This window comes from Typopeltis vanoorti, chromosome 2 (assembly GCF_054136105.1).
Source record: "Typopeltis vanoorti isolate ZY-2024b chromosome 2, IOZ_Tvanoo_1.0, whole genome shotgun sequence".
NCBI classification, from domain to species: domain Eukaryota; kingdom Metazoa; phylum Arthropoda; class Arachnida; order Uropygi; family Thelyphonidae; genus Typopeltis; species Typopeltis vanoorti.
In genome coordinates, this window is record NC_143550.1 from 179,034,807 (window position 1) to 179,062,429 (window position 27,623).

The 27,623-nt window shown below is 36.0% G+C and overlaps 1 protein-coding gene across 1 annotated transcript in view; it reads right to left on the reverse strand.

The window, feature by feature from the left end:
• Positions 1-27,623, reverse strand: part of trio (trio Rho guanine nucleotide exchange factor) — a 1,056,141-nt gene that overhangs the window by 821,706 nt on the left and 206,812 nt on the right. Inside the window, exon 13 of the mRNA XM_090403001.1 lies at positions 26,928-27,050. Within this exon, the coding sequence (XP_090259127.1) occupies positions 26,928-27,050 (123 nt within the window). The remainder of the gene's footprint in view (positions 1-26,927; positions 27,051-27,623) is intronic.

Here is a 27,623-nt window from a genome sequence, read left to right on the forward strand (position 1 = left end):
AACATCCGGTTTTTGTGCACTGTTATGGCTGCTGGTTGGATTCTGGTGGGTAATGGTGAATTCAAGTCTCATGCATAGTAATAAATCGACGCAAAAATCAGTTTTAATCTTGGTAAAACGCTTCCAGCACTGTTCAGAGATTTTCATACGAGTGCGTTTTTGATCTGCTGTGAACAAGCGCGGCACCCAGCTTGCACAAAGTTTTGAATATCATCTACTCCTGCTGCATTTCCACATTTCCTGGCTGTATGCTAGGTCAGTGTTTTTTACTACTGTGATGTTACTGATCGTTTCATTTAAAATTTTTTCGAAGTACCTACTCCATACTTCAAGGATATCTTTTTCTCCCGTTTTTATGTCACCTTTATCATCTCTAACTCCTTTTACAGCACTCTTTCCTCCATTTCTAAGCTTCTTCAACAACCTCCAGAATATCTTACAACCTTCTTCATATTTATTTAGGTTCTTGCCCAATATGCAAATGAGAAACTCATTTGCATTGCGTCAAATGGTCAAACTATCCTTTTCATTGTGTCAGTTGCCTTTCTCTAAAGCCTCAAAAAATTCCTCCACTTCTACCTTAGTGGAAACTTCTATGAGACCATAGGGAGGCACAAATAAGTCTCATTGTCCAGTTTCCAACTCTGATATATCATAGTCCTCCCATGACTTTTGTTTAGCTAGTTTTACACAGTGTTTAGCTTTCTTACACATGTCTCTGTATTCTCTAAGAGCACAAGCTGACTTATTTGTCAGGAACTTTTGATATGCTTTCTTCTTTTCCTTCACTGCTCTCTTTAACTTCCTGTGTCTACCATGCAGTTCTGATTTTTCTATCCTTGTAGACAACCTCACCACATGCCTCTCTGGTTGAATCAATCAGGGTTTTCTTCAAGGCTTGCCACTGAATCGCCAAGGTTTGGTTCTTGTTCTCAAACCCTTTCATTTTCTTTTCACTAATCTTTGTATAGTTTAGTCTACAGTTCACATCTGAGAGTTGCTCAACTTTTATTTGCTTTAAAACTTCCTTACATATTATTCTTTTTAATATGAAATTCAATTTTATCCTGCTCAAGACTAAATAGTGATCACTTCCAATTTCAAATACTCTGTACACCCTGGTGTCCTGCACCAGGGAGAAAACATCACTATCAAGAATAACATAGTCAATGAGACTTTTCTTATTCCTTGCCTCTTCTCTCCATGTGAATTTGTGCACATTTTTATGTTTGAACATAGTGTTAGTAATAACCAGTCCATGTGCTGAGTAGATATCTGACATGTATTTGCCATTATTATTAGCTTTGCTCTTTTCTCCAAATTTTCCCAAAATATTTTTGTATGTCTGATAATCATTTCCTACTCTGCTATTTAGATCCCCAACAAGGATCAGCTTTTCTTTTTCATCGAGTCAGTTGCTTTCTCTTAAAGCCTCAAAAAATTCCTCCACTTCTACCTTAGTGGAAACTTCTATGGGACCATAGGGAGGTACAAATAAGTCTCACTGTCTTCTAGTTTCCCACTCTGATATTTGCCCACATCGCTATACTTGATATCACCTGGCATTGAAGAAGAGCTTCGTATTTAGTGTTGAATACTCTGGCTACTCCTTTTCCTTGATTGTTATTGCCTGAATATATATAACATTTTATTTAAGTTAAGGGATATTATATCCCATATTGTTTCTTAGCCGAATAAGAAACTCAAAGAGTTTCATGCCGAATATATAGAAACTATATAAAGTTCGGCGATTCCAAGCATAAGCAAATACCTGGATAGTGCAGCAACTGACCCTTGAATTTAGTGCAAGCTGAGGCAACTCATGCAAAAGGTGGAGCAAGCTTTGATCACTATTCTTCATATTTACCCATAATGTGAACTTAACTCCTAGGAGCTGTATTATTGTTCAACATTATGAGAGGTCACTACCCAGACCGGTTTCGACCTTTCTTGAGGTCTCATCAGTGTATAGGTAGACCATATTAATACCAAATTTGTAGCGAACAGAACTTACATCCCTTTAATGAGAATTGCCAAGAGGTGTCCTATTAAAATATTAATTATAATGAAGAGCCAAAGGCTTCAATTCGGCAACATGAACTTATTTAAGTTAAGGTAGTGACCTTCTCTCATAATGCTGAACAATAATACAGCTCCTAGGAGTTAAGTTCACGTTATGGGTAAATATGAAGAATAGTGATCAGAGCTTGCTCCACCTTTTGCATGAGTTGCCTCAGCTTGCACTACCTACAAGGGTCAGTTGCCGCACTATCCAGGTATTTGCTTATGCTTGGAATCGCCGAACTTTATATAGTTTCTATATATTTGGCATGAAACTCTTTGAGTTTCTTATTCGGCTAAGAAACAATATGGGATATAATATCCCTTAACTTAAATAAGTTCATGTCGCCGAATTGAAGCCTTTGGCTCTTCATTATAATTAATAACATTTTATATTTATTGTTCAGAAAGATCTCACCAGTTTTTGCCTTTTTTTTTTTGTTTTAGTCACCCCTATTATTTATGTCGATTTGGTACTTATCCAATTCCTCAGCTAGCTCCATTTTTTTGCCATTCAGGCTTCTTATGTTGATGGTACTGATCTTGAACTGTGGTGTTGGAGGGGGGGCAGTTATAAATTTTTATGATAAAAAAGTATTACTACTTGTAATAGGTAGATCAATCAAATAAGAACTTGCAACTACTTCTTGATACTTGAACCCCTCCTCCACACACACACACACACACACACACACACACACACACACACACACACACACACACACACACACACACACTTTAAAAAGATGAACATTAATTAGCCATGAAGATTACTGTTCTCAACAGAACACAGTACCTAAATTTCCTAGGTCAATATGAGTAAGTAAACCTTACATATATAAATACTTCAATTTAGTTATAGTTAATTCCCATTCCTATCATCATTATTGGTCAGGAATCTCAATGGATTCTTATAGAGGAGGTCTCCTCAATTATTGAAGGAATCAAGAAACATTCATAATTTCCACTGACGCCCCATTCCACACATTTATCACATGCCATTAGAAAAACATACACTTTTTCCTTTTGGTGATCACAGTGTTTTGATAACTGTGGGAAGGCCCATTAATTGATAACTCAATTAATACAAAGAAATAGTCAGTTATAATAAAAAGTTAGATATGAAAAAAAAAAAAACAGGATAATATTGAATTTTATAATCAGCTACAAAATATATATAATAAAATAAATAAAAATGATTATGTAATTTTAGCAGGAAACTTAAATGCAAGAATTGGAAACACGAAAATAATAATAATATAGGAATATATGGAGAACATACTCTAAACAGGAATGGTAAAAAATCGATTGACTTTGTAGTTTATAACAACCTAAAAATAATGAATTCTTTCTATAGTATGCCCACAGATACGAGACCCTTTGACACTTCTATGCATGTCAAAAGAAGGAGAATCCATTTCGATAATAGGATAATCAATACATATTGTGGGATGAGTGTTTATTATTACATGTTGGAAAATTAACTTCTCTTTTATGATCATTGTAGTTTTTAAAGTTGTAACTATTTTGCTTGTATAACAGTTGGAAAATTTTATGTATAAAGCACATAATTTCGCATATTGGTGACCAATTCATCATCATCAAATTCCTGCCATGTACCCCCAAGGGGTGTACAGGATATGATAGTACTACATGAAAAAAATTACATCATTATTAATTTTCTATCTACAATTTTCCTCCAAATCAGTCTGTTACTTGTCAAGACTCCAACACTATCAGATCTTATATTTCTATCATCTAAGGCACTTTGTACCGTATCAATCCACCTATATCTTGGTCTTCCTCTGGGTCGTTTTGCTGCCAACCTGGCAGAGAACACTTGTTTTGCTAATCTTTCCTTGCCCATTCTGTTTAAGTGACCATACCACCTGAGATTAGCTCTGCTAACACATTCCTGGATGCTAACAATGTCAAGTTCTTTCCTAATATCCTCATTTTTAATATGATATTGCCATTGATGCCATTTGTTCACGCCTATAATCTTTCTCAGGCCTCTCATATCTGTGGTCTTTAGTCTTTGGTCAAGTGTTTTACTTCTGACCCAGCTCTCAGATCCATAAGTTAAAACTGGTTCGAACACTGTCTTGTATACAGCTAATTTAGTGTTCCGACTAATTTCTCTCTTACTCCATATGAATTTATTAAACTGACTTCCCACCATACCAGCTTTGCTGATTCTGTTGTCTATTTCTATATTTAATTTACCATCTTCAGTAAAAATCGTGCCTAAATAGCTGAAATGTTTTACTTGTTCCACAGGTTCTCCATTCACAACACAGTTGACATTTTCAATGATTCTGCCTATTTTCATTGTCTTTATATTTTTATTGCTGACCTTCATACCATATCTATTACAACAGCTATTCAATTTAGTCAGAGAATCTTGCAGACTTGTAGCGGATTTATTTAGAAGTATAACATCGTCTGCATAAAGCAAAGAGCTGACATTAACAGCTCCACTTTTGATATCATGTTTAATACCACTTTCCTTCATAATGTGATCCATATAGATAATGAATAACAGAGGGGATAATGTACATCCTTGTCTCACACCAGATTTAACATTAAACCATCTTCCTGTACTTCCTTCAATTTTAACTGCTGACTTACAACTCAAATAAAGACTAAGTATTGCTTGATATAATGCCCCATTGACACCATATAACTGCAGCGTATTGAATAGCTTCTCTCTCTTGGCACCTCGTCATATGCCTTTTCCAAATCGACAAAACTTAAATACAGATCTTTGTTATATTCCCATGCTTTCTCAACTATTTGTCGCAAAGTGAAGATCTGATCCTGACAGCCTCCATTTGGCCTGAATCCAGCTTGTTACTCACCAAGCTTTTCTTCCACGATTCTTCTCAACTGTTTCTCAAGTATACTTGGCATAGATCTTGCCAGGAACACTCAGTAGGGAAATACCTCTGTAATTCTCACATGCAGTTTTATTTCCCTTTTTACATATGGGTACTATTTTATTTCCCTTTTTATATACGGGTGCTCTACTCCAATCATCGGGAATTCGTCCCTCTGTCCAGGCTTTCTGAACTATGCAGTGCAGCCACTGTAAGACTCTTATACCACCATACTTGAGCATTTCTGGTCGAATATCATCTACTCCTGCTGCCTTTCCACATTTCAAGCCTTTGATGGCTTTTTCTATTTCAAGTATGGATATGTATTCCTGACTGCATGCCTGGTCAGTGTTTTTTACCACTGTGCTGTCATCACTGCTTGTTTCATTTAGCAGTTTTTCAAAATAATTACTCCATATACTTCAAGGATATCTTTTTCTCCCATTTTTATGTCACTTTATCATCTCTAACTCCTTTTACAGCACTCTTTCCTCCATTCCTAAGCTTCTTTAACAACCTCCAGAATATTTTGCCACCTTCTTGATATTTATTTTCTATATTCTTGCCGAAGTCCTCCAATGACTTTTGTTTAGCTAGTTTTATACAGTGTTTAGCATTCTTGCGTTTGTCTCTATATTATCTAAGAGCACAAGCTGACTTATTTGACAGGAACTTTTGATATGCTTTCTTCTTTCTTTCACTGCCTCTTTAACTTCCTGTGTCCACCAGGGAGTTCTCGCCTTATTTCTTTCTTCCCTTCAACATGAATTGATTTTTCTTGGCAGTCAGCCAACAATAGCTCTCACTTATGTGGTCGGACTATATAAACATAAAGACATACATGAATATACTTGGGCAGCAAGAGGATGGAAATCAATATTAGATTATTTTATCTTAAATGAAAAGACATCAAAATTTTCATTAGATGTTAGAGTTCACAGAGGATATGAAATAAGCAGTGACCACTTCCTCATTAAAATAAAATTAAGATTACCACCTAAATGACTACAAGTAACAAGAACAGAAAGAAAATTTAAAATGTTTGCTTATAAAACTAGACTATTAAATGATACAAATATACAATGGCTATATGAACAAAGAATTAACCAATATCTAGATAAAATAAAACAAAATGTCATTATGTCAAGATAGTCATTATGTTTAGTACGCTAAAGCTATATTCGGCATAAAACTCTTTGATTCCTATCTCTGGGTTTCTTATTCGGCTTTGAAATAATGTGGGATTTAATATCCCCTTAATTTAAATAATGTTACATTGCCAAAGTGAAGTCTATTGGCTCTTTATTTAAGTAATTTATGGGTGCACCTTTTTGACAACTCGTATAGTAAAGTATAAAGTTGTCTTCGCTATAACCTCAGTATTACCTGGTCTACCTACTCACTGATGAGATCTCAATAAAGGTCGAAACCAGTCAATGCCGTATTGGTCAATGGATGGCAATGCTGTAACCAAAAGCTCTAACTGAGGCTTGGCCATTGCAAATATGAGTACGCTCTCTTAAGGTTTTTGCCTTAAGGGTTCAATTTGAGTCTCCAGGGAAAGTGTTCTCTAGCACGGCCCGCTGAGAGGCTTTGTCAGTGAATGCTTTTCTTCGGAATTGAGCGGTTCTGCTCGGTGGTGGCGGTGGAAGGCCATCACTGAGTGGAGCCACCGCTGAGATGGACGGTCTTTCGCCCACGATTGAGTGGCCTAGGGATCGTCTGAATTTTTTTGAGACGCCTTTACCTTTAAATAAGGTTGACACCGGTCTGGGTAGTGACCTTCCACCATAATGTAAAACATCAAACATTTCCTAGGAGATGTGTTTTTACATTATGGGTAATACTAAGAATAGTGATCATAACTTTACCCAGCTTTGCAACGAGTAGCTCTAGTGTTGAACTATGTGCGTTAGCATACACTACAGTCCACCGAAACGTTTATAGTTTGCTATATTTGGCATGAAACTTTTTTGATTCCAATCTCTGAGTTTCTTATTCGGCTTTGAAATAATGTGGGATTTAATATCCCCTTAATTTAAATAAATGAAAATAGAAAGATTACCAAAACAAGCCATTAGGAAAATGAACACCAGGACAGCCTCTTAAAAGATTCAACTATGACTTCTAAGGCTGGAACAGGCCACAGAACTCATGATGATGATGAGTTAGATATGTGCAAAGCAGAATTTGCTTTGCACATAGCTAACTTTTCCATAAAATTTAATTAAAATGAATTTTCCATGAATATCCATAAAATTTCTTTTATGAATTTTTTCTAACTCTTATAGACTACCCCCACCACCTATTTTCAGGAAGATCTGCTGAAAAATGAAACAAAATTTACACTTCTAAGAAGTGTAACTTGAAGTAAATGAAACTATAAGCAAAAATGTACAGCATTACACACACATACAAATATATTGTGTATATTAAAAGTTTTTTTTTTATTTTTTTAACTTGGTTATACTATAAATTAAAGATGCCAATAAATTCTATTCTTGGTTTTAATCCTTTATCCAATTGTAATCAAACAAAATTTGGGCATGAAATAATTGGAAACTTTTCTTCTGCATTGCAGCAATCATAATATAACCTCTAGGTCTGGCTTCCACTGATGAGACCTCAATAAAGGTTGAAACCAGTCTAGGTAGTAGTCCTTCCGATTATGCATAGCATTATATTTGTCTGTAAGTATATGTGCATTGCATTATGGGATACTAAGACAATTGATGTGAAGTAATTTAACATGCAAATTTTGTTTGCTTACACTTGGATAAAGGATTAAAACCAAGAATAGAATTTCTTAGCATCATCTTTTATTTTATATATACTAAATAGCTAAGAATATCTAAGCAAGCTTTTTAATCAATAGAGCAACTTACATTAGACTAGTTTTTTTTTTTTTTTTGGTTTATATATAATAATGACATGAAATATGATTTTAAAAGTATATTAACAAAATAAAAATAAATATTATTGGAACATTAGTGATGAAGAGACAATATGAAGGACCTACCTTTTATAACCTAAGCTTCAACTCATTGTAGTATATGGATGTAGCATAAAAAGAATATCTAAGCAAGCTTTTTAATCAATAGAACAACACTTACATTAGACTAGTTTCTTTTTTTTTTTTTGGTTTATATATAATAATGACATGAAATATGATTTTAAAAGTATATTAACAAAATAAAAGTATTATTGGAACATTAGTGATCAAGAGACAATATGAAAGACCTACCTTTTATAACCTAAGCTTCAACTCATTGTAGTATAAAATTGCGATTAACTATGCTATGTGGCATAAATAGCATTACAATTTGAAAAATCGTTAACCAAAAAAAAATGTTATCATAAATTTAGTTTAATCCTTTATCCTATCCAAGTTACACTTGGATAGGATAACAAAGTTGCACCTGAAGTCCTGAAGATACTTCAGGAGCAAACTTTGTTTGCTTACACTTAGATAAAGGATTAGACTAAATTTATTATAGTCTAACCAGGTGGGGGAAAAAAAAAAAACCTCCAACAGCTTTCTCTAAATCCAGAGTAATTTAATAATAAGGTGAGACACCTTTTGGTAACTCATATAGGTAAATATGACCTCCATTGCTTCCCCCTTGGTATCACCACCTCTGGATGTGCCTCCCACTGATGAGAGCTCGCTAAAGGTCGAAACCGGTCTGAATAGTGGCCCTTCCCTTAATGCATAGCATTATACATGTCCACAAGGAGATGTGCTTTGCATTATTGGAGATACTAAGACAAGGAGTGATGAGAGCTTGGTCCACCTTTACCACAAGTTGCCTCAGTCCTGAAGATATTTCAGATGCAAACTTTGTTTGCTTACACTTGGATAAAGAATTAAACTAAATTTATTATAGTCTAACCAAGTTAGGAAAAAAAAAAAAAAACTCCAAAAAAAGTTTGGAAAATAATAATAAACCTAAGTGGAGAGAAATAAAACCTAAAAAGGATACACCTTGCAGGAAAATAATTTACTCTTGGATAGCTAAACATCTGCAAAATAAGAACAAACCTGAACAACCAGTAATAATTTTTAATTGTGATAGTAATTTAAAAACTTTACAGGATTGATGTGTTTCGAATACAGCCATTCTCCGAAGTGTGGAAGAATATAAAAAAATACACTTCCTATATAAATTGCATGAGCTGACATGAAACTACTCTGATTGGTTGCAAGTTTCAGATTAATTTTAATATATGGGATTTATCAAACTTATCCATGGCATATGAATATTTATGGCATTACAACTGGTTTTGATCACTAGTGATTCAGATATGCATAATTAGGTTTCATTGTCTTTAAAATCAAGGGTGCTTACTTCTTCAACTGAGGGATATAACTGTTTTGTTTTCATAGCATGAGCTGTAATTTCAGAGGTGTTCAGTTTTTTTTTTTTTTTTTTTTTTTTTTTAATGAAAATTTTCCAGAATTGGAATGGTAGGCTCTGAACTGTTTGTATAGGAAAGAACTTAATGCCCTAATTGTAGAAATTACATGTACCAAATCATGGTTTGTGTGGCATGAGACGCTATCTACTACATTATGATGTTGAAGTATTTCTTGGTCAATTAGCTTTTTTTTTTTTTTTTTGAAAATTTTACATGACTAATGAAAATCATTTTATAGATTGAAATGATTGTTTGAATATATATATATATATATATATAGCTTAAAGCTTTGTAAAAAATTATATATATATATATGGAATATTCTTGGGATAACAGGTTTATTTTGGCTAAAGAGTTAACATAATTGACTAGTTAAATAGTTTTATGGAACATGCACTAAACATATTTAAATAACTTTCATAGCTTTTCACACGTAACAAAATTTATATAGAATTTTAGTCAGATACTCAAATATGTTTCTTTCTTTCTTTTTCTTTTTATTTTTTTTTTATGTTGGACCCATATACAGGAGGTTGGCTGGTCAACCTATAGTACGTCAGTACAGTATATGGGTGGTGGGTTGTGAAAGGAGAAACTTGTTCACATTTGATTTGAATGCCTGTATATTGTATTCTTTGGGAAATATGTCAGGGGGAAGACTGTTCCACAGTACTGCAGTAGCAGGAATGGATGAGGAGGAGAAGAAACTTGTTCTGTAGGGTTCGAGGTGTACTGTAAAAGGATGTTGGGCGGTAGCTGTATGTGTTCCAATGGGCTTGGTACAGGGTGGGGGAATTATTGATGCTGTTTCAGATGAACCTTTCCCACAAAAGTATTTACAGAATATACAGATTGCAGAGACCAAGCGTCTATGTGAAAGTGGGGGGGAGCGAGTTGGTGAGGGATGGGTCATTTATTAGTCTAATTGCTCTCCTCTGTATTGAGTCAAGCATTTTGAGGGAGCTTTTTGGAGCCCCACTCCAGATGTGAGAGCAGTATTTGAGAGCTGGGCGGATTTGTGACTTTAATAGTGTTAACAGCTGTTTGGAGGTGAAGTAGCATCTTGAGCGAAAGAGAAAACCTAGTTTTTTGGAAGCTGAGAATGCAATGGCTGTGATGTGTTTATGCCAGGAGAAGCTTGATGTCAAGGTAATTCTGAGAAGAGAAATTTCGTCTTGTCTGTGAATTTGAGTGTTATTGAAAACAATGCTGGGGAAAAATGGTTCGTTTTTGTGAGAAATAGGACAGAACTGGGTTTTTCTAGCGTTGAGGTTGACAAGGTTGTCTGAGCCCCATTGGAGGATGGCTTGGAGGTCGGAATTAAGGGCAGTGGTGGTTGATGTTCTGTGGGTTGAAGTGAATTGTGTAGAGTAGGGTTTGTCAAATGAAATGGAGGAATGTAGTGTGCTGTCATCTGCAAAACTACATATTGGGTTAGAGGTCAACTGAAGTAGATCATTGATATATACAGAAGGAAGAAGGTCAGTGAGAGAACTGAGCCTTGAGGGACCCCGCATTAGTTGGATGGTGAGAGGATAGGGAGCCGTCTACCATCACACATAGTGTGCATCCAGACAGGAAGCTGGCAATCCATCTGCAGAAGTCCTGAGGCAGTCCAAATGATGGGAGTTTGCTTAGTAAGCCTTTTTGCCAGACTCGGTCAAAGGCTTTGGAGATATGAAGTGCAACTACCTGGGATTCACCGAATTTCTCCATAGCGCTTGTCCAGTGATGGGTGAGGTATGAGAGTAGATCTCCTGTTGAATGGCTTTGGCGGAATCCGTACTGGTGGTCACTTAATAGCTAGGTATCTTCAAGGTAGATTAGGATTTGAGAGTTGATGATTTTCTCCATTACTTTAGATAGGACTGAAGTGAATGAGATAGGGTGATAGTTAGATGGCAGTGATTTGTCACCCTTTTTAGGAATGGGTTGAATATAGGCCAGTTTCCAGGTTTTGGGATATATACCAGTGGAGTAAGAGAGTGTGTACAGGTGACATAGGATAAGAGTTAGTTCAGATGCACAGACCTTCGGAATAATTGGAGGAATTCCGTTTGGGCCAGGAGACTTTTTTGTGTCTAATTTAGACAGCAGGTTTGTGATGTCTTTTTGGTAAAAGGATATAGGGGACATTGTATGTTGGGCAGATGAAATGACTGGAGGGCATTTGCATTGTCAGTTATGTGTGCATTGGAGGCAAAGTGTGATGCCAAGAGGTTAGCTTTTTCTATGGGTGATGTTGCAAATGAGCCATCTGGGTATGATAGAGGTGGGAATAGTGTAGGGCAAAAGTTGCGGCCAATTGCCTTGGCAAGGGACCAAAAGGCACGGCTTCCGTTTGGACAGGCAGCAAGCTTCCTGCTTTTTGCCCATTCAAAATCTGTTTTGGAAGTATTGATAGTTTTCTTGCATTTGTTTTGGGCTTCAGTGTAGGCATTGAATGAGGATGGGGTTCTTGATTTGAGCCAGTTGTGGTATGCCTGATTTTTCATTTGTACTGCCTTGGCACATTTTTTGGAGAACCGGGGTTTAGTTAGGGGACGACAGGTCTGAGTAGCGTGGGGAATATATGCTTTCATGCCAGCCAGGATCACTTTGGTGATGCGTTCGGTGCATATGTCTGGACTGGAAGACCGGAAACAATAGTCTAACCATGGGAATGAAGCATAGTAGTCCCGGAGACTGTCCCATTTGGCACTATCATAATGTCAAACTACTCTTGTGTGGGAGTAACTGTGTAGGCGTTGTTGCATGGGGGGGGGGGGGGGACAAGCACTAAGTTGTGGTCACAATTATCCAGGGGACTTACTACATTCACTGCATATTTGAAGGGGTCATCAGTAAGTAAGAGATCTAGGGTATTTTGGGAGTGGTTTGGGTTATCTGGTATTCTGGTCAGTTTTTGAACAATTTGTGTGAGGTCATTAGTGACTGCAAATGTTTCAGCATCTCTGCCTGCAGGATCTGTATGACTGGAAGAGGAAAGCCAATTGGTGTTATGGATGTTGAAATCATCCAGGAGGATGATTTCGCTGTTTGGGGGAGCGGGACTGGAGAAAATCAACTTTTTAAGGAGAGGAAATGAAAGAGCTCTGAGTGATTGGTGGTGTTAGGAGAGCGATAGAGACAGCAGATGAATTTAACTGAGTGGGAGGGTATCTTCAGCCAAAGAAAGTCGAAATCGGGTAATTCCAAGCTAGTTGTTCTCTGGCAGGGTATGTCAGAGCAGATATATGCACAGATGGCACCCTTGGGTCGAAAGGAGTTGAATAGTGTATAGTTAGGAAGGTTGAGATGAACAGTGCTAGAGGGAGGTGAGATTTGAGTTTCGGTTAAAAAGAGTAGGTGGGGTTTGGTGGACTGCAGGTGGTAGTGGATGCTGTTGATAGAGTTGAGGCCACGGATGTTGGTGAAGTGGACATGCAAGGTTCTGTAAGGCATGGTCCTGCACATTTCCTATGCAGTGCCTGCATGCTGGTGTTCTTGGTGGCTACTGGAATCACTTGGTTTTTGTACTAGTTTGGATTGTTTGTAGTCTATTACCCAACTGTTGTCTCCATTTTGGTGTTTTTCTTCTAGTTGTTTTCGGAGTTGCCATCTTTGTTCTCTCTGGACAAAGGTTAAATCAGGTCGAGCACATATGAGCGACTGGTGGCAGGTGTCCTTTAGCTTGTTGTTTATCACTGTTATAAATTTGGTTGTGTTTATTGGTGAGTCGCAGGTCACTTGCACGAGACGTGGATAGCTTGTTCCGTCCTTTCTTTTGTTTATGGGTCCGATACGATGGCATCTGACAATGTTTCTGGGATCGAAATTGCATTCTCCTGCAAGTTTGCCGATGTCTTCTTTTAGGGATTTACCATTTTCTGTTGGAAAGTTCAGGATAGCAGCATTGAGTTTCCTATTTTCGGCCTCGAGCGACTCATGTATTGATGATGTGATTAGTTCACGAAGTTCGTTAGCAGGCACGGGCACACTTGCAGTCGGGCATTGATCGTTGAGCGTCTCGAGCTTAATTTCCAACTTTCCGAATTTGGAGAAGAAGATATCGATCACGATATTAAGCTGCTGCTTGAGGTTTGTGACTCTTTTGCCTAGGTTTAGTATCTGTTTTACGGAAGGGAGGCACATCATACAGAAGTAGGGCTGGTTTAGATCGGTGAAAAGCTTGTGCATATTTTTGTACATATTTTATTTATATTTTATTTTTATTTCAACAGTCAATATTTCGCTTTGGTCATCAAGGATACCTTCACAGCACAAAAAATACACTAGTGGCCAAAATTGTGGAAACCTTTTGGAAAAAGTGTATTTTTGAGGTTTGATGGCTCATAACACCACTTTTTTTTTTGTATAATACTATAATATTATATATCAGTGGAAAGATAATTTAATCAAGAATGTAATGCAACAAAGTTTGTTCAATTATATGTATTCTATGAAAAGTTATAGCCAAATAACCAGAAAAAAGAAGCACAACTTGCTTAGGTTGAAATGAAGTAGCTTTCCTTTATTCGAATGTAGCCAATGAGCATGAGTGTTTAGAGAGCCAATCAGGTGTCATCTTGTTTTGGCAATGAGCCAATAAGGTCACAGTAGGATTCAGCTATTGATGTCATATATTGGAGCTGAGAGGAGGACATCTGTCAGCATGTTATGTGATTGCTATCAAGTTGGTTGGATTTTTTTGTGTTCTTTCATTTAGTGAGCTTGTAAAACGTAATAAAATTAAAGAAACGGTGCAAAGAGTTGACTGGTCACCCAGAAAGCAATGTAAAATAGTACTATTAAGTGAACAAGGCTACAGTTATGAAGAAATTAGAAGAAAAATTGGTGGAAACTTAACCAAAGGTGGCATTTCTAAATTTTTGAAGCAGTATAAGGAGACTCAGTCACTACAAAACCAGACTGGTGAAGGCAGGAAAAGGTGCACAACAGCAAGGGATGATAGAAGAATTGAGAGAGTGTGCCTACGTGACAGAAGAAAATCATCTGGGTGTATACAAGATGAAATGGCGCAATACAATGTGAAGTTGAGTGCAAGGACTGTTCGGCACAGACTGCAGGGATTTGGTCTAAATGCTAGAATTCCACGAAAAAAGCCATTTTTATCTCTCAAACAAAGTTGAAAAGATTAAACTGGGCTAAAACCCAGGTTAACTGGACAGTGGAACAATAGGACAGTGTTATTTGGAGTGATGAGACCAAAATCTCCCTGTTTGGTAGTGATGGCATAAAATACGTAAGGAGAAGAATCGGAGAAGATTTGCATCCTGATTGCATTACACCTACTGTGAAACATCCACTTAGTGTTGTGATCTGGGGTTGTATGACATCAAAAGGTGTGGGCAGAATTTGAGTGATTAATGGGAATATAAATGCCCAAAAATACATAAATGAAATACTTGAGCCCAAACTGAAGCCTTCTGCACGTGATCTTTTCCAAGATAATGAAGCATTTATATTTCAACAGGATTCAGCTCCATGTCATGTTGCTGCTGTGTGCAAAAAGTGGCTTCAGGATAATCATATTCCACTGCTAGAATGGCCTGGGAATAGCCCAGACCTTAACCCACTTGAAAATCTATGGAGCCAACTAAAGAAACTTGTCAGTCAGAAGCAACCCACCAATAAAATCCAATTAATAGAAGCAATAATTCAATCTTGGTTTCACATTATAACAGCTGCAGAACTAAAAAACTTGGTTCACTCCATGGGAAGGCATCGTAAGGCTGTAATTAATGCTAAAGGTTACCCAACTGTGTATGACATCAAAAGGTGTGGGCAGAATTTGAGTGATTAATGGGAATATAAATGCCCAAAAATACATAAATGAAATACTTGAGCCCAAACTGAAGCCTTCTGCACGTGATCTTTTCCAAGATAATGAAGCATTTATATTTCAACAGGATTCAGCTCCATGTCATGTTGCTGCTGTGTGCAAAAAGTGGTTTCAGGATAATCATATTCCACTGCTAGAATGGGCTGGGAATAGCCCAGACCTTAACCCACTCGAAAATCTATGGAGCCAACTAAAGAAACTTGTCAGTCAGAAGCAACCCACCAATAAAATCCAATTAATAGAAGCAATAATTCAATCTTGGTTTCACATTATAACAGCTGCAGAACTAAAAAACTTGGTTCACTCCATGGGAAGGCATCGTAAGGCTGTAATTAATGCTAAAGGTTACCCAACTAAGTATTAACTCGCATTGTGAGAATTTTTGTATATCTCATTTTTTCTATGTGTTTCACTTTTCTTCTTTATAACTGCTGTTCTAATAAAAAAAAATCCTTCATAAAAGTTATGGCATTACATTCCTGATTAAATTATCTTTCCATTGATATATAATTACTCAAAAAAAAAAGTGGTGTTATGAGCCATCAAACCTCAGAAATACACTTTTTCCAAAAGCTTTCCACAATTTTGGCCATTAGTGTATGCTAAGCATGTGCATGCAGGCACATGAGCAGAAAAAGCAGCGCAGACTGATTATAGATAATGGATTCCTACAGTACTAAAAGCTGTTGTGATTCTATCTCCCATATCCACAGAGGTCTCCCAGATTTCAGTCACGTGTTGTAGTGCTGTGAGAGATTCCAGAAATTCCCATATCGCTAATACTATCTGGCTAGATGCAAACAACATTTTAAAATAAATTATAGATGCCAAGAAATTATATTCTTGGTTTCATCTACTTTGCATGTGAATAATCTTCACAACAGAGCTAATTGTATATAGATCCAAATGACTTCACATCAATTGCTTTAGTATTCCATAATGCAAAACATGCATGCTTTCAGATATGTATAATGCTCTGTGTTATGGGAAAGGCCACTACCCAGACGACTTTCGACCTTTATTGAGGTCTCAGCAGTGGGAGCCAGAACCAGTAGAGATACCAAGGTTGAAGTAATGCAAAAAGTCATATCCGAAAGAGTGTGTGCTTTGCATTATGGGATACTAAGGCAAATGATCTGAAGTCATTAGCCTGTGTACAAGTAGCAATGCTACGAAGATAATTAATGCACAAATATTGTTTGCTTGCACTTGAACTATAACAATAAACTTGCACTATAAATTTCTTGCCATATTAATCCATAATATAACCAAGTGAAAAAACTTTCAACATCTATCTCTAATCCAGAATATTTTAATAATAAGGTGTGATACCTTTTGAATATTTAAGGGTCAAAGCTGCATAACTGAAAGGAAACCTCCAAATAGCTTTTAAAAGAATGCAGAGAACCGACCATGGCTTCTGACCCAATGTCTAATGCTCATCATCTTGTGTTACACCCTGTTAGGTATCTACCTGGATACTGAACGAACGAGGATGGGCTGGCAATCTAGGATTTAGCTGACCAAATTGTAAATAAAATGATGATACAACATGACAGAATTTCATGCCATCTGGGGTGTCAGAAGGTTAAAGGCCTGAGTTCTTTTCGTCAAGGAAGTGGCGAACAGTGAGAAGTCAGCTACTGGAAACAAATCCTGAAACACACCACAACTCATCATCACCAGAGTTCAAGATCAGTACTATCAACATAAGAAGCTTTAATGGCAAAGAAATGGAGCAAGCTGAGGGATTGGATAAGTGCCAGATTTATATAATAGGGATGACTGAAACGAAAAAGAGAAAAACTGGTGAGACCTTTCTAAGCAACATTACAAAATGTTATATTCAGGCAATAACAATCAGAGAAAAGGAGTAGTTATAGTATTCAACACAAAATACGAGGCTAATCTTCTTGAATGGCAGGCAATTTCAAGTAGAGTGATGTGTGCAAATATCAGAATGGGAAACTGGACAATAAGACTTATTTGTGCCTGCCTATGGTCCCACAGAAAGTTCTACTAGGATAGAAGTGGAGGAATTTTTTAATCCTTTAGAGAAAGCAACTGACACAATGAAAAATGAAAAGTTGTTCCTGGTTGGGGATCTAAATAGCAGAGTAGGAAATGATTGCCAGACATAAAAAAATATTTTGGAAAAATTTGGAGAAAAGAGCAAAGTTAATAATAATGGCAAATACCTGTTGGTTTCTGCTCAAGACACGGGCTCGTTATTACTAACACAATGTTCCAACATAAAAAAGTGCATAAATTCACATGGAGAGAAGAAGCAAGGAATAAGAAAAGCCTCACTAACTTTTCTTATTTCTTATTAAGGTGCAAAGAGAAAACCTATTCAACTACAGCCATGTTTAAACTCAGTAGCCCATTACATGGCATCAATGGGGCATTATATCAAGCAATACTTAGTCTTTATTTGAGTTGTAAGTCAGCAATTAGAATTGAAGGAAGTACAGGAAGATGGTTTAATGTTAAATCTGGTGTGAGACAAGGATGTGCATTATACCCTATGTTATTCATTATCTATGAAGGTGGTCTGAAAAGTTCTCGGCCTCGACCATAGATGGCAACGTTATCGGTACAATTTTTTTTTTTTCCTAAGTTGATATATCTGCCATAAGCATCCAAGTGAAATTGCAAGTCATTCCATTAAGTAGTTTGTTTTATACAGCTGTCTGAGTTGTCTGTATCTCTTGAAATGGATAAAATTGATAATCGTGAGGTTATAAAATTCTTTGTAAAAAAAGGTTTAATGCCAAAAGAACTTCATTCGAAGTTCATAAAAGTTTATGCACACTCTTCTTCTTCATTTTCAACAATTAAGAAATGGGCTACTGAGTTTAAACATGGCTGTCCCAGCCTTGAAGATGATCCACATGAAGGACGTCCAAAAAGTGTAACAACATCAGAAATCTTTGATCAAGTGCACAACACAGTATTGGATGACTCGTTAGTCAAAGTGCCTGAGACTATAGGCATTTCAAAAGAACATGTAGGATATATTTTGCATGAAGAATTGCAAATGAAAAGCAAGATGTGTGCTGTGCTTGCTCACAGCAGATCAGAAATGCACTCACATGAAAATCTCTGAACAGTACTTGGAGGGTTTTAACAAAAATAACATTGATTTTGTGTGTCAATTTATTACTATAGATGAGACTTGGATTCACCAACCAGCAGTCAAAACAGTGGACAAAAGCCGAACGTTCAGTACCAAAGAAGAGAAATTCAGTTAAATCAGCAGGAAAGGTCATGGCATCGGTGTTTTGGGATGCTAAAGGCATTTTGTTTATTAATTATCTTGAAAAGAGTAAAACACAATAACTGGGGAATATTATTCCGATCTTTTAACTGGACTACATGAAAAATTCGTGAGGAAAAATCCGGTTTAGAGAGAAAAAAAAAACATCTTTCATCAGACAATGCACCTGCCCACAAAGGTGTTGAACGTTTATTTTCCACTTGGTTAGAGTATAATAAATTTAGTTTAATCCTTTATCCAAGTGTGAGCAAACAAAGTTTGCGCCTGAAAGTATCTTCAGGACTGGTTTAAGGTGGTACTACACCAGGGCAACTCGTTGCAAAGGTGGAGAAAGCTACCAACACTCCTATCCTAGTATCTCCCATAATGCAAAACACATCTCCTTGCGGATATGTCTAATGTTATGCATTAAGGGAAGGGCCACTACCCAGACCGGTTTCGACCTTTATTGAGGTCTCTTCAGTGGGAGCCAGGCCCAAGTCGAGATATCAGGCAGAAGCAGTAGCAGGTCATCTCCACCTATAGGAATTGCCAATTGGTGTGCCACCCTTTTTTAATAAATTACTCTGGATTTAGAGAAAGATGGTGAACGTTTATTTTCCACTTGGTTAGAGTATAATAAATTTAGTTTAATCCTTTATCCAAGTGTGAGCAAACAAAGTTTGCGCCTGAAAGTATCTTCAGGACTGGTTTAAGGTGGTACTACACCAGGGCAACTCGGTACTACACCTGGTACTACACCAGGGCAACTTTGCAACGAGTTGCCCTGGTGTAGTACCACCTTAAACCAGTCCTGAAGATACTTTCAGGCGCAAACTTTGTTTGCTCACACTTGGATAAAGGATTAAACTAAATTTATTATACTCTAACCAAGTGGAAAATAAACGTTCAACATCTTTCTCTAAATCCAGAGTAATTTATTAAAAAAGGCAATTCCTATAGGTGGAGATGACCTGCTAATGCTTCTGCCTGATATCTCGACTTGGGCCTGGCTCCCACTGAAGAGACCTCAATAAAGGTCGAAACCGGTCTGGGTAGTGGCCCTTCCCTTAATGCATAACATTAGACATATCCGCAAGGAGATGTGTTTTGCATTATGGGAGATACTAGGATAGGAGTGTTGGTAGCTTTCTCCACCTTTGCAACGAGTTGCCCTGGTGTAGTACCACCTTAAACCAGTCCTGAAGATACTTTCAGGCGCAAACTTTGTTTGCTCACACTTGGATAAAGGATTAAACTAAATTTATTATGCCCACAAAGGTGTTTTGGCAATGGGAAAATTAAGGGATCTTCAGTATAAATTGTTGGAGAACATCCACCCTATTCCCCAGATTTGGCTCCCTCTGACTTCTATCTCTTTTCAAAATTAAATTCTTCCTCGATGGTCAGCATTTTTCTTCGAATCAAGAGGTGATTGCAGCTGTACAGGGGTATTTTGCAGATCTTACTGAGAACTATTACATGGAGGGGATAATGGCACTGGAGCATTGCTGGAATAAATGTATTAGTCTTAAGGGAGATTATGCTGAAAAATAAAAATAAATTGAAATTATGAATTCATTTTTTCATTGTTAGGCTGAGAACTTTTCAGACCACCCTCATATTTAGTGCTGAATACTATAGCTACTCCTTCTTTTCCATGACTGTTACTCTCTAATATACATCTTGTATTTGTTACTTAGAAAGATCTCCTCATGTTTTTTTTTTTTGTTTTTTTTTTTTCTTTCCCCAGTAACACCTATTATGTTGATTTGGTACTTATCCAATTCTTTTGCTATTTTGGTTTTATTTCATTGATGAATCTTATGTTGATGGTGCAAATCTTGAACTCTGCTTTAACTAGTAGCTGTTCCAATAACTGACACTTTCTGATGTTTGCCTTTTTTGCCTGATGAAAATAAGATGGACCTTGTATAACTAGGAAATGCCACAGCCAGCCTAAAATTCTATCATGTGATACTAAAGCCAATAAGAATATAATTTGATCAGCAAAATCCCATCTTCCTTCAATCAGCATCCAGGTAGATACCTGACAGTGTATACCACGAAAATGTGGTGACCAAATCTTAGGTATGCAGCCCTGGTTTTCTTCACATCTTCCAGTTATCCAGCTTTGACCATTAATCACCTATATATCCAATTTCATCCTGCTCAAAACTAAATAGTGATCCTCCAATTTCACATGTGATCTATATCTTCGTATCCTGAATCAGTGTGAAGATACCACTTTTGACAATACTACAGTAATAAATTTTCCCGCTAGCACGTCTCTTTTACTTTCAAAGTAATCCATGTTTTATGAAATTAATATCACAGGCATAAGTTTGCTCCATCCATTACTTCATTAGATGACATATCATTAGCTCACTCCCTACCTAGTTGATGTGCTACAGTTTTTTCCAGGTGGTCCTATGCCGAGCTTATTTTGAAGCATCTATTCTCTGAATACATGTCACTCCTTAAATACCATCCATTATCTCACTGAGTTTCTGCCACTTCCCATTTTTTTTTCCGCCATGTACTCTATCCTCTACTACTGTCTTTGAGAAATATCCATTCCTCTCTTGTTATATGTCCAAATGATTTCAACTTTCTTCCATTAACAAGAAGTTTGCAAGTCCTATTGATCCTCTAAAGGTGCTATCTGTTTGTCTGTTTAAGCTTAGTTACACAGGAAAATATTAAAAAATGCTGCACTGCAGGAAAAGGATACACATATACAATTTCATCATCACAAAATTTCTGACATGTACCCTCAAGGAGTGTACAGAATATGATAGTACTACATGAAACATTTACATCATTACTAACTTCCTATCTACAATTTTCTTCCAAAATTGTAACAAATACTCCAAAACTGATAACAAATACAGATCTTTGTTATCAGTCTGTTACATGTCAAGACTCCAATATTATCAGATCTTCTATTTCTATCATCTAAAGCACTTTGTACTGTATCAATCCACCTATATCTTGGTCTTCCTCTGGGTCTTTTTTCCTGCCAACCTGTCAGAGAACACTTGTTTTGCTAACCTTTCCTCACCAATTCTGTTTAAGTGACCATACCACCTGAGATTAGCTCTGCTAATGCATTCCTGGATGCTTACAATGTCAAGTTCTTTTCTAATATCCTCGTTTTTAATATGTTGCCATTGATGCCATTTGTTCACGCCTCTAATCTTTCTCAGGAGTCTCATATCTGCGGTCTCTAGTCTTTGGTCAAGTGTTTTACTTCTGACCCAACTCTCAGATTCATAAGTTAAAACTTGTTTGAACACAGTCAGTCTTGTATACAGCTAATTTAGTGTTCTGACTAATTTCTCTCGTATTCCATATGAATTTATTCAATTGACTTCCTACGATATCAGCTTTGTTGATTCTATTGTCTATTTCCATATTTAATTTACCATCTTCACTAAAAATTGTGCCTAAGTAGCTGAAATGTTTTACTTGTTCCAGAGGTTCTCCATTCACAATGCATTTGACATTTTCAACAATTCTACCTATTTTCATTGTGTTTGTCATTTTACTGCTGACCTTCATACCATATCTATTACAACAGTTATTCAATTTAGTCAGGGAATCTTGCAAACTTGTAGCGGATTTATTTAGAAGTATAACATCATCCGCATAAAGCAAAGAGCTCACATTAACATCTGCAATTCTGATATATTTTTAATACCACTTTCCTTCATAATGTGATCCATATAGACAATGAATAACAGAGGGGATAATGTACATCCTTGTCTCACACCAGATTTAACATTAAACCATCTTCCTGTACTTCTTTCAATTCTAACTGCTGACTTACAACTCAAATAAAGACTAAGTATTGCTAGATATAATGCCAGAGTGACAACTGTAGCATATTGAATAAGTTCTATCTCGGCACCATGTCATATGCCTTTTCCAGATCGACAAAACTTAAATACAGATCTTTGTTATATTCTCATGCTTTCTCAATTATTTGTCGTAAGGTGAAGATCTGATCCTAACAGCCCCTATTTGCCCTGAATCTAGCTTGTTCTTCAGCAAGCTTTTCTTCCACATTTCTTCTCAACCGTTTCTCAAGTATTCTTGCATAAATCTTGCCAGGAACACTCAGTAGGGAAATACCTCTGCAATTCTCACATGCAGTTTTATTTCCCTTTTTATATATGGGTACTATGAGAGCTCTACTCCAATCATCGGGAATTCGTCCTTCTGTCAGGCCTTTTGAACTATGCAGTGCATCCACTGTAAGACTCTTATACCACCATACTTCAGCATTTCTGGTCAAATATCATCTACTCCTGCTGCCTTTCCACATTTCAGGCCTTTGATGGCTTTTTCTACTTCAAGCATGGATATGTGTTCCTGACTTGTGTGTTTTTTACCACTGTATTATCACTGCTTGTTTCATTTAGCAATTTTTCGAAGTAATTGCACCATACTTCAAGGATATCTCTTTCTCCAATTTTCATGTCACCTTTATCATCTCTAACTCCTTTTACAGCACTCTTTCCTCCATTTCTAAGCTTATTCAACAACCTCCAGAATATTTTGCCACCTTCTTGATATTTATTTTCTACGTTCTTGCCAAAGTCCTCCCATGACTTTTGTTTAGCTAGTTTTACACAGTGTTTAGCTTTCTTACATTTGTCTCTGTATTCCCTAAGAGCACAAGCTGACTTATTTGACAGGAACTTTTGATATACGTTCTTCTTTTCCTTCACTGCCTCTTTAACTTCCTGTGTCCACCATAGAGTTCTGATTTTTCCATCCTTGTAGACAACCTCACCACATGCCTCTCTGGCTGAATCAATCAGGGTTTTCTTCATGGCTTGCCACTGAATCTCCAAGGTTTCGTTCCTGTTCTCAAACTCTTTCATTTTTTCTTCAATTAGCTTTGTGTATTTTAGTCTACAGTTCATATCCGAGAGCTGCTCAACTTTTATTCGCTTTAAAACTTTCTCACATGTTTTTCTTTTTAATATGAAATTCAGTTTTATCCTGCTCAAGACTAAATAGTGATCACTCCCAATTTCAAATCCTCTGTACACTCTGATGTCCTGCACCAGTGGGAAAACATTACTATCAACAATAATATGGTCAATGAGAATTTTCTTCTTCCTTGCCTCTTCTCTCTATGTGAATTTGTGCACATTTTATGTTGGAACATTGTGTTAGTAATAACCAGTCCATGTCCTGAGAAGAAATCCAACAGGTATTTGCCATCATTATTAGCATTGCTCTTTTCTCCAAATTTTCCCAAAATATTTTGCTATATCTGACAATCAATTTCCTACTCTGCTATTTAGATCCCCAACAAGGACCAACTTTTCCTTTTTCATTGTGTCAGTTGCTTTTTCTAAAGCCTCAAAACATTCCTCCACTTCTACCTTAGTAGAACCTTCTGTGGGACCATAGGCACAAATAAGTCTCATTGTCCAGTTCCCCATTCTCATATTTGTGCACATCACTCTACTTGAGACTGCCTGTCATTTAAGAAGATTAGACCTAGTATTTAGTGTTGAATACTATGGCTACTCCCTCTTTTCCTTGAGTGTCGTTGCCTGAATATAACATTTTGCATTTATTGCTCAGAAAGATCTCGCCAGTTTTTGTCTTTTTTTGTTTCAGTCACCCTATTATGTTGATCTGGTACTTATCTAATTCCTTAGCTAGCTCCATTTTTTTGCCATTCAGGCTTCTTAAGTTGATGGTATTGATTTTTAACTCTGATGATGTTGATTAGAGTGTGTGCTTTCAGATTCGTTCCAGTAGCTGACTTTTTTCTGTTCGCCCTGGTTCCCTGGCGAAAATAACGGGGGTCTTGTGTAACCGGGCGACACCCCAGCCGGCATGAAATTTTGTTATGTTGTACCATCATTTTGTATATTAGTTTAAGTCAATAAGAATACAATTTGGTCAGCTAAATACCAAATTGCCAGCCCATCCTCGTTCGTTCAGTATCCAGGTAGATTCCTTACAGGGTGCACCATAAGAAGGTAAGGATTGGACATTAGGTCAGAAGCCCTGGTCGGTTCTCCGCATTCCTTTAAAGGCTATGTGGAGGTCTCTTCTCAGTTATACAGCTTTGACCCTTACTCCCCCCTATATACAATTTATGTATATTTAATAGTCAGTTAAAGTTGCAAGAACATTTTAAGGCATTCTCTGCTGATGTAACAAACCTTTAATTAATTATGTAACACCATAATGGCACTTTTATATGACAGAGCTATATGTCACTAGTTAATCCTTTCCATATTAGTTGTGAAAATTGCTGCAAGTAACAGAAAAAACACTCTGGTATTACTGCAGCAATTTTCACAACTAATATGGAAGATAACTTCAGGCGTTCTTTAAATAAAAGCATGAATTTTGAGAAAACATGAAGTTACTTTCCATACATTTTAGTTGCATTTTTTAAAGGCCTATCCATATCCCATTGTAAAAAATGCAAAAACATAATTCACAGTTTCTAATAGCAAATTTATTAATTATGCATCCTTTCTAGTATTATTTTTCTCTAATTGCTCATCCCTATCCCCTTGTAAAAAAAGATGGATCTAATTGCTTGGTTCACATTTTATATGAAGCAAAACTGCAAACTTCAACCTCTGTGATGAACAGTCATAAGTGGAGGAAGACTGCTATACATAGTCAATAGTCATTCAATACATAAGAGAGCCAAAAACGTTTTCTTGTTATTTCACATGCCAGAGGTAAGGAATTCCTTGTTGCCAAAATGTTATAAATTTCCAGGGGAATGATTTATTCCCCACTAATACCTCAGCAGCAACTGACACATCCTCATCACCATTCAAATAATATGTAAGAGTTTCTGACTATTTAATTTTAAAAAATGCAATTATACTAAAGGATTATATGGATTTAGAATGCTTTCACTAGCATTTCAGAGTGTCTTCCTCCTAAAAAAGACACTTAAATGTAATAATCTCAACATCAGCATACTCAGTGAAAATATGTCACAGGCTTCTATGACACCCATTATTATTAAAGTCATCATATGGAAAGGATTAACTTTATGAGAACATTTTAATTTTCAATTATAAAAAACTCAGCTTTCATGTCAATAGTTTTGTAGGATATCTGTTATTTAGCAATATCAGATCATTTGAATAAATAAATAAAAAGGAAAGGATAACTTTTATTTTTATTATATATGTAAAGATTTCACTAAATGTGAAATGCCAGTGCATTATTTCTTGTAAGTAGAAATTTCTACACTAATGTTTGGTATAAAAAAAATCTTTGTATAGTTATGACCTGTTGCAAACTGTTTTAATTGCAATATTTATTAGTAAAAAAGTCTCACCTTGAATTTAGTTTAAATTATGTAACTTAAAAAAACTTAAGAGAAGAAAACAGTGAACCACACTTCACATTAATAAGAACTGTAGTCTTGTTTACAAAAACAAGCAATGATTTTACTTTCATGAAATCGTCGAGGCAGTGTGCTCATGCAAAGTTTGTATTACCAAAGAGGGAGTTGATATAGTGAGAGAGAAAAATCGAAATATAGTTTAAAGGAAAGGACATTTCTTAAGCCAAAAAAGGGGGAAAAGAGAATTAAAGGACCCAAACAGCTATTCTAAAATTAACAGAAAAATTTATTTTAAAGGAATTCAAGTTGGAATGTAGTTAGAAGTGATAAGAAAAATTATATGGTTTTCTTCCAAGATGATTGACCGTTTCTCCTTTTGATATGTTAAACAGCAAGCTTATTCTAGTTAAACATTGCAAACTCAAAACTAATGAATTGTTTGTGCTCAAGGATAAGGCAGGATTTCCAGAACAAAAAAAAAAGAACTTTAAAATTATCTTTGTCTTCCAAAGAAACTGAAATGTTAATGAAGACATGAAAAGTATACTATTTTATTTAAGAAAGTTGCATACAAATTAATTTTTTTTTATTTTCAAAGAACAGGTATGAGTTAATTATATTTTAATGACCACTGTTGAGAGGAATAGATTATAAGTTTGAAGTTAATGGCTTTTGTTTGTATGTTCTCATCAAATTCTGTGATCTTGAAGGGAAGAAATTTAAATTTTTTATGATGTTTGTATACTTTATGTATAATGTTAAGTTTGTAGATCATTTCCTCTCAATTATATTTTATTTCTAATGCAGAATTATATACACGCTGTCATTATATCCATGCAATACCTTAATTTACACTAATATTATTTCTTTGGAAGTAAAAATATTAATTTTGAATTATTTTGTCTCTCATTCAATCTATCTAATTTTAAAGTTATTTTATTAGTTTATTATTTTTATAATAAAATCCTGTATCTGAATCTGTGTTGTTAACTGAAAAGAAAAAGTTAATAAGCCACTCCGGTATATGACTGATGGAAAAACAGTTTGATATCAGCTATGAAATGTTCTTTTAAATTAAATGATATATTGAAGAAGGATTTATCACACTACCTGAGCCACATTTTCAAAATGTTCATGACTCCTTTCTAGTGCTCTTGCCCTCTGAAAGTTTTTACCAATGCCTATATTTTTTCTAAGAAACACTTCACCATGATTCTCCAACCAATCAAGAACCTGCAAAGAATAACAAATAAAATTTCATTTTATTATCTATATAATGAGATAAAGTATAATCTTTAGTATAATCATAAGAAACTAACTTTTAACAAACAGCTAGCACTAATGAGTTAGTGCTAGCATGGGAATATCACTAAGATTTCTGATCACTGATTGATGAGCCAGTTCATTTCTTATGTCTTAATCCCACCTACAAAAGGCTATAAATCTAAAGCACATTTAGTGTTGGTGAATGGAAGCATAACAAAACCATACTGCAGAAACTTTGTCAAGCCTCATTTGGCATCCAATAAGCAACATAACATTCTCACACCAGGCAATGAAACTTATCCACAACCTAAAGACATTCACAAACACTCATGCCACAGTGGAATTTGAACCCATGAGACCAAAGATGCCCTACACTTGGCATACCTTAAAGACAAAAGTTAAAATCAAACTAAGTGAACACACTATAGTTGTTGAAAGTTTTTCACTTGGTTATACTATAAATTAAAGATACCAAGAAATTACATAGTTGGTTTAATCCTTTATCCAAGTGTAAGCAAACAAAGATTGTGCTTGAAGTAT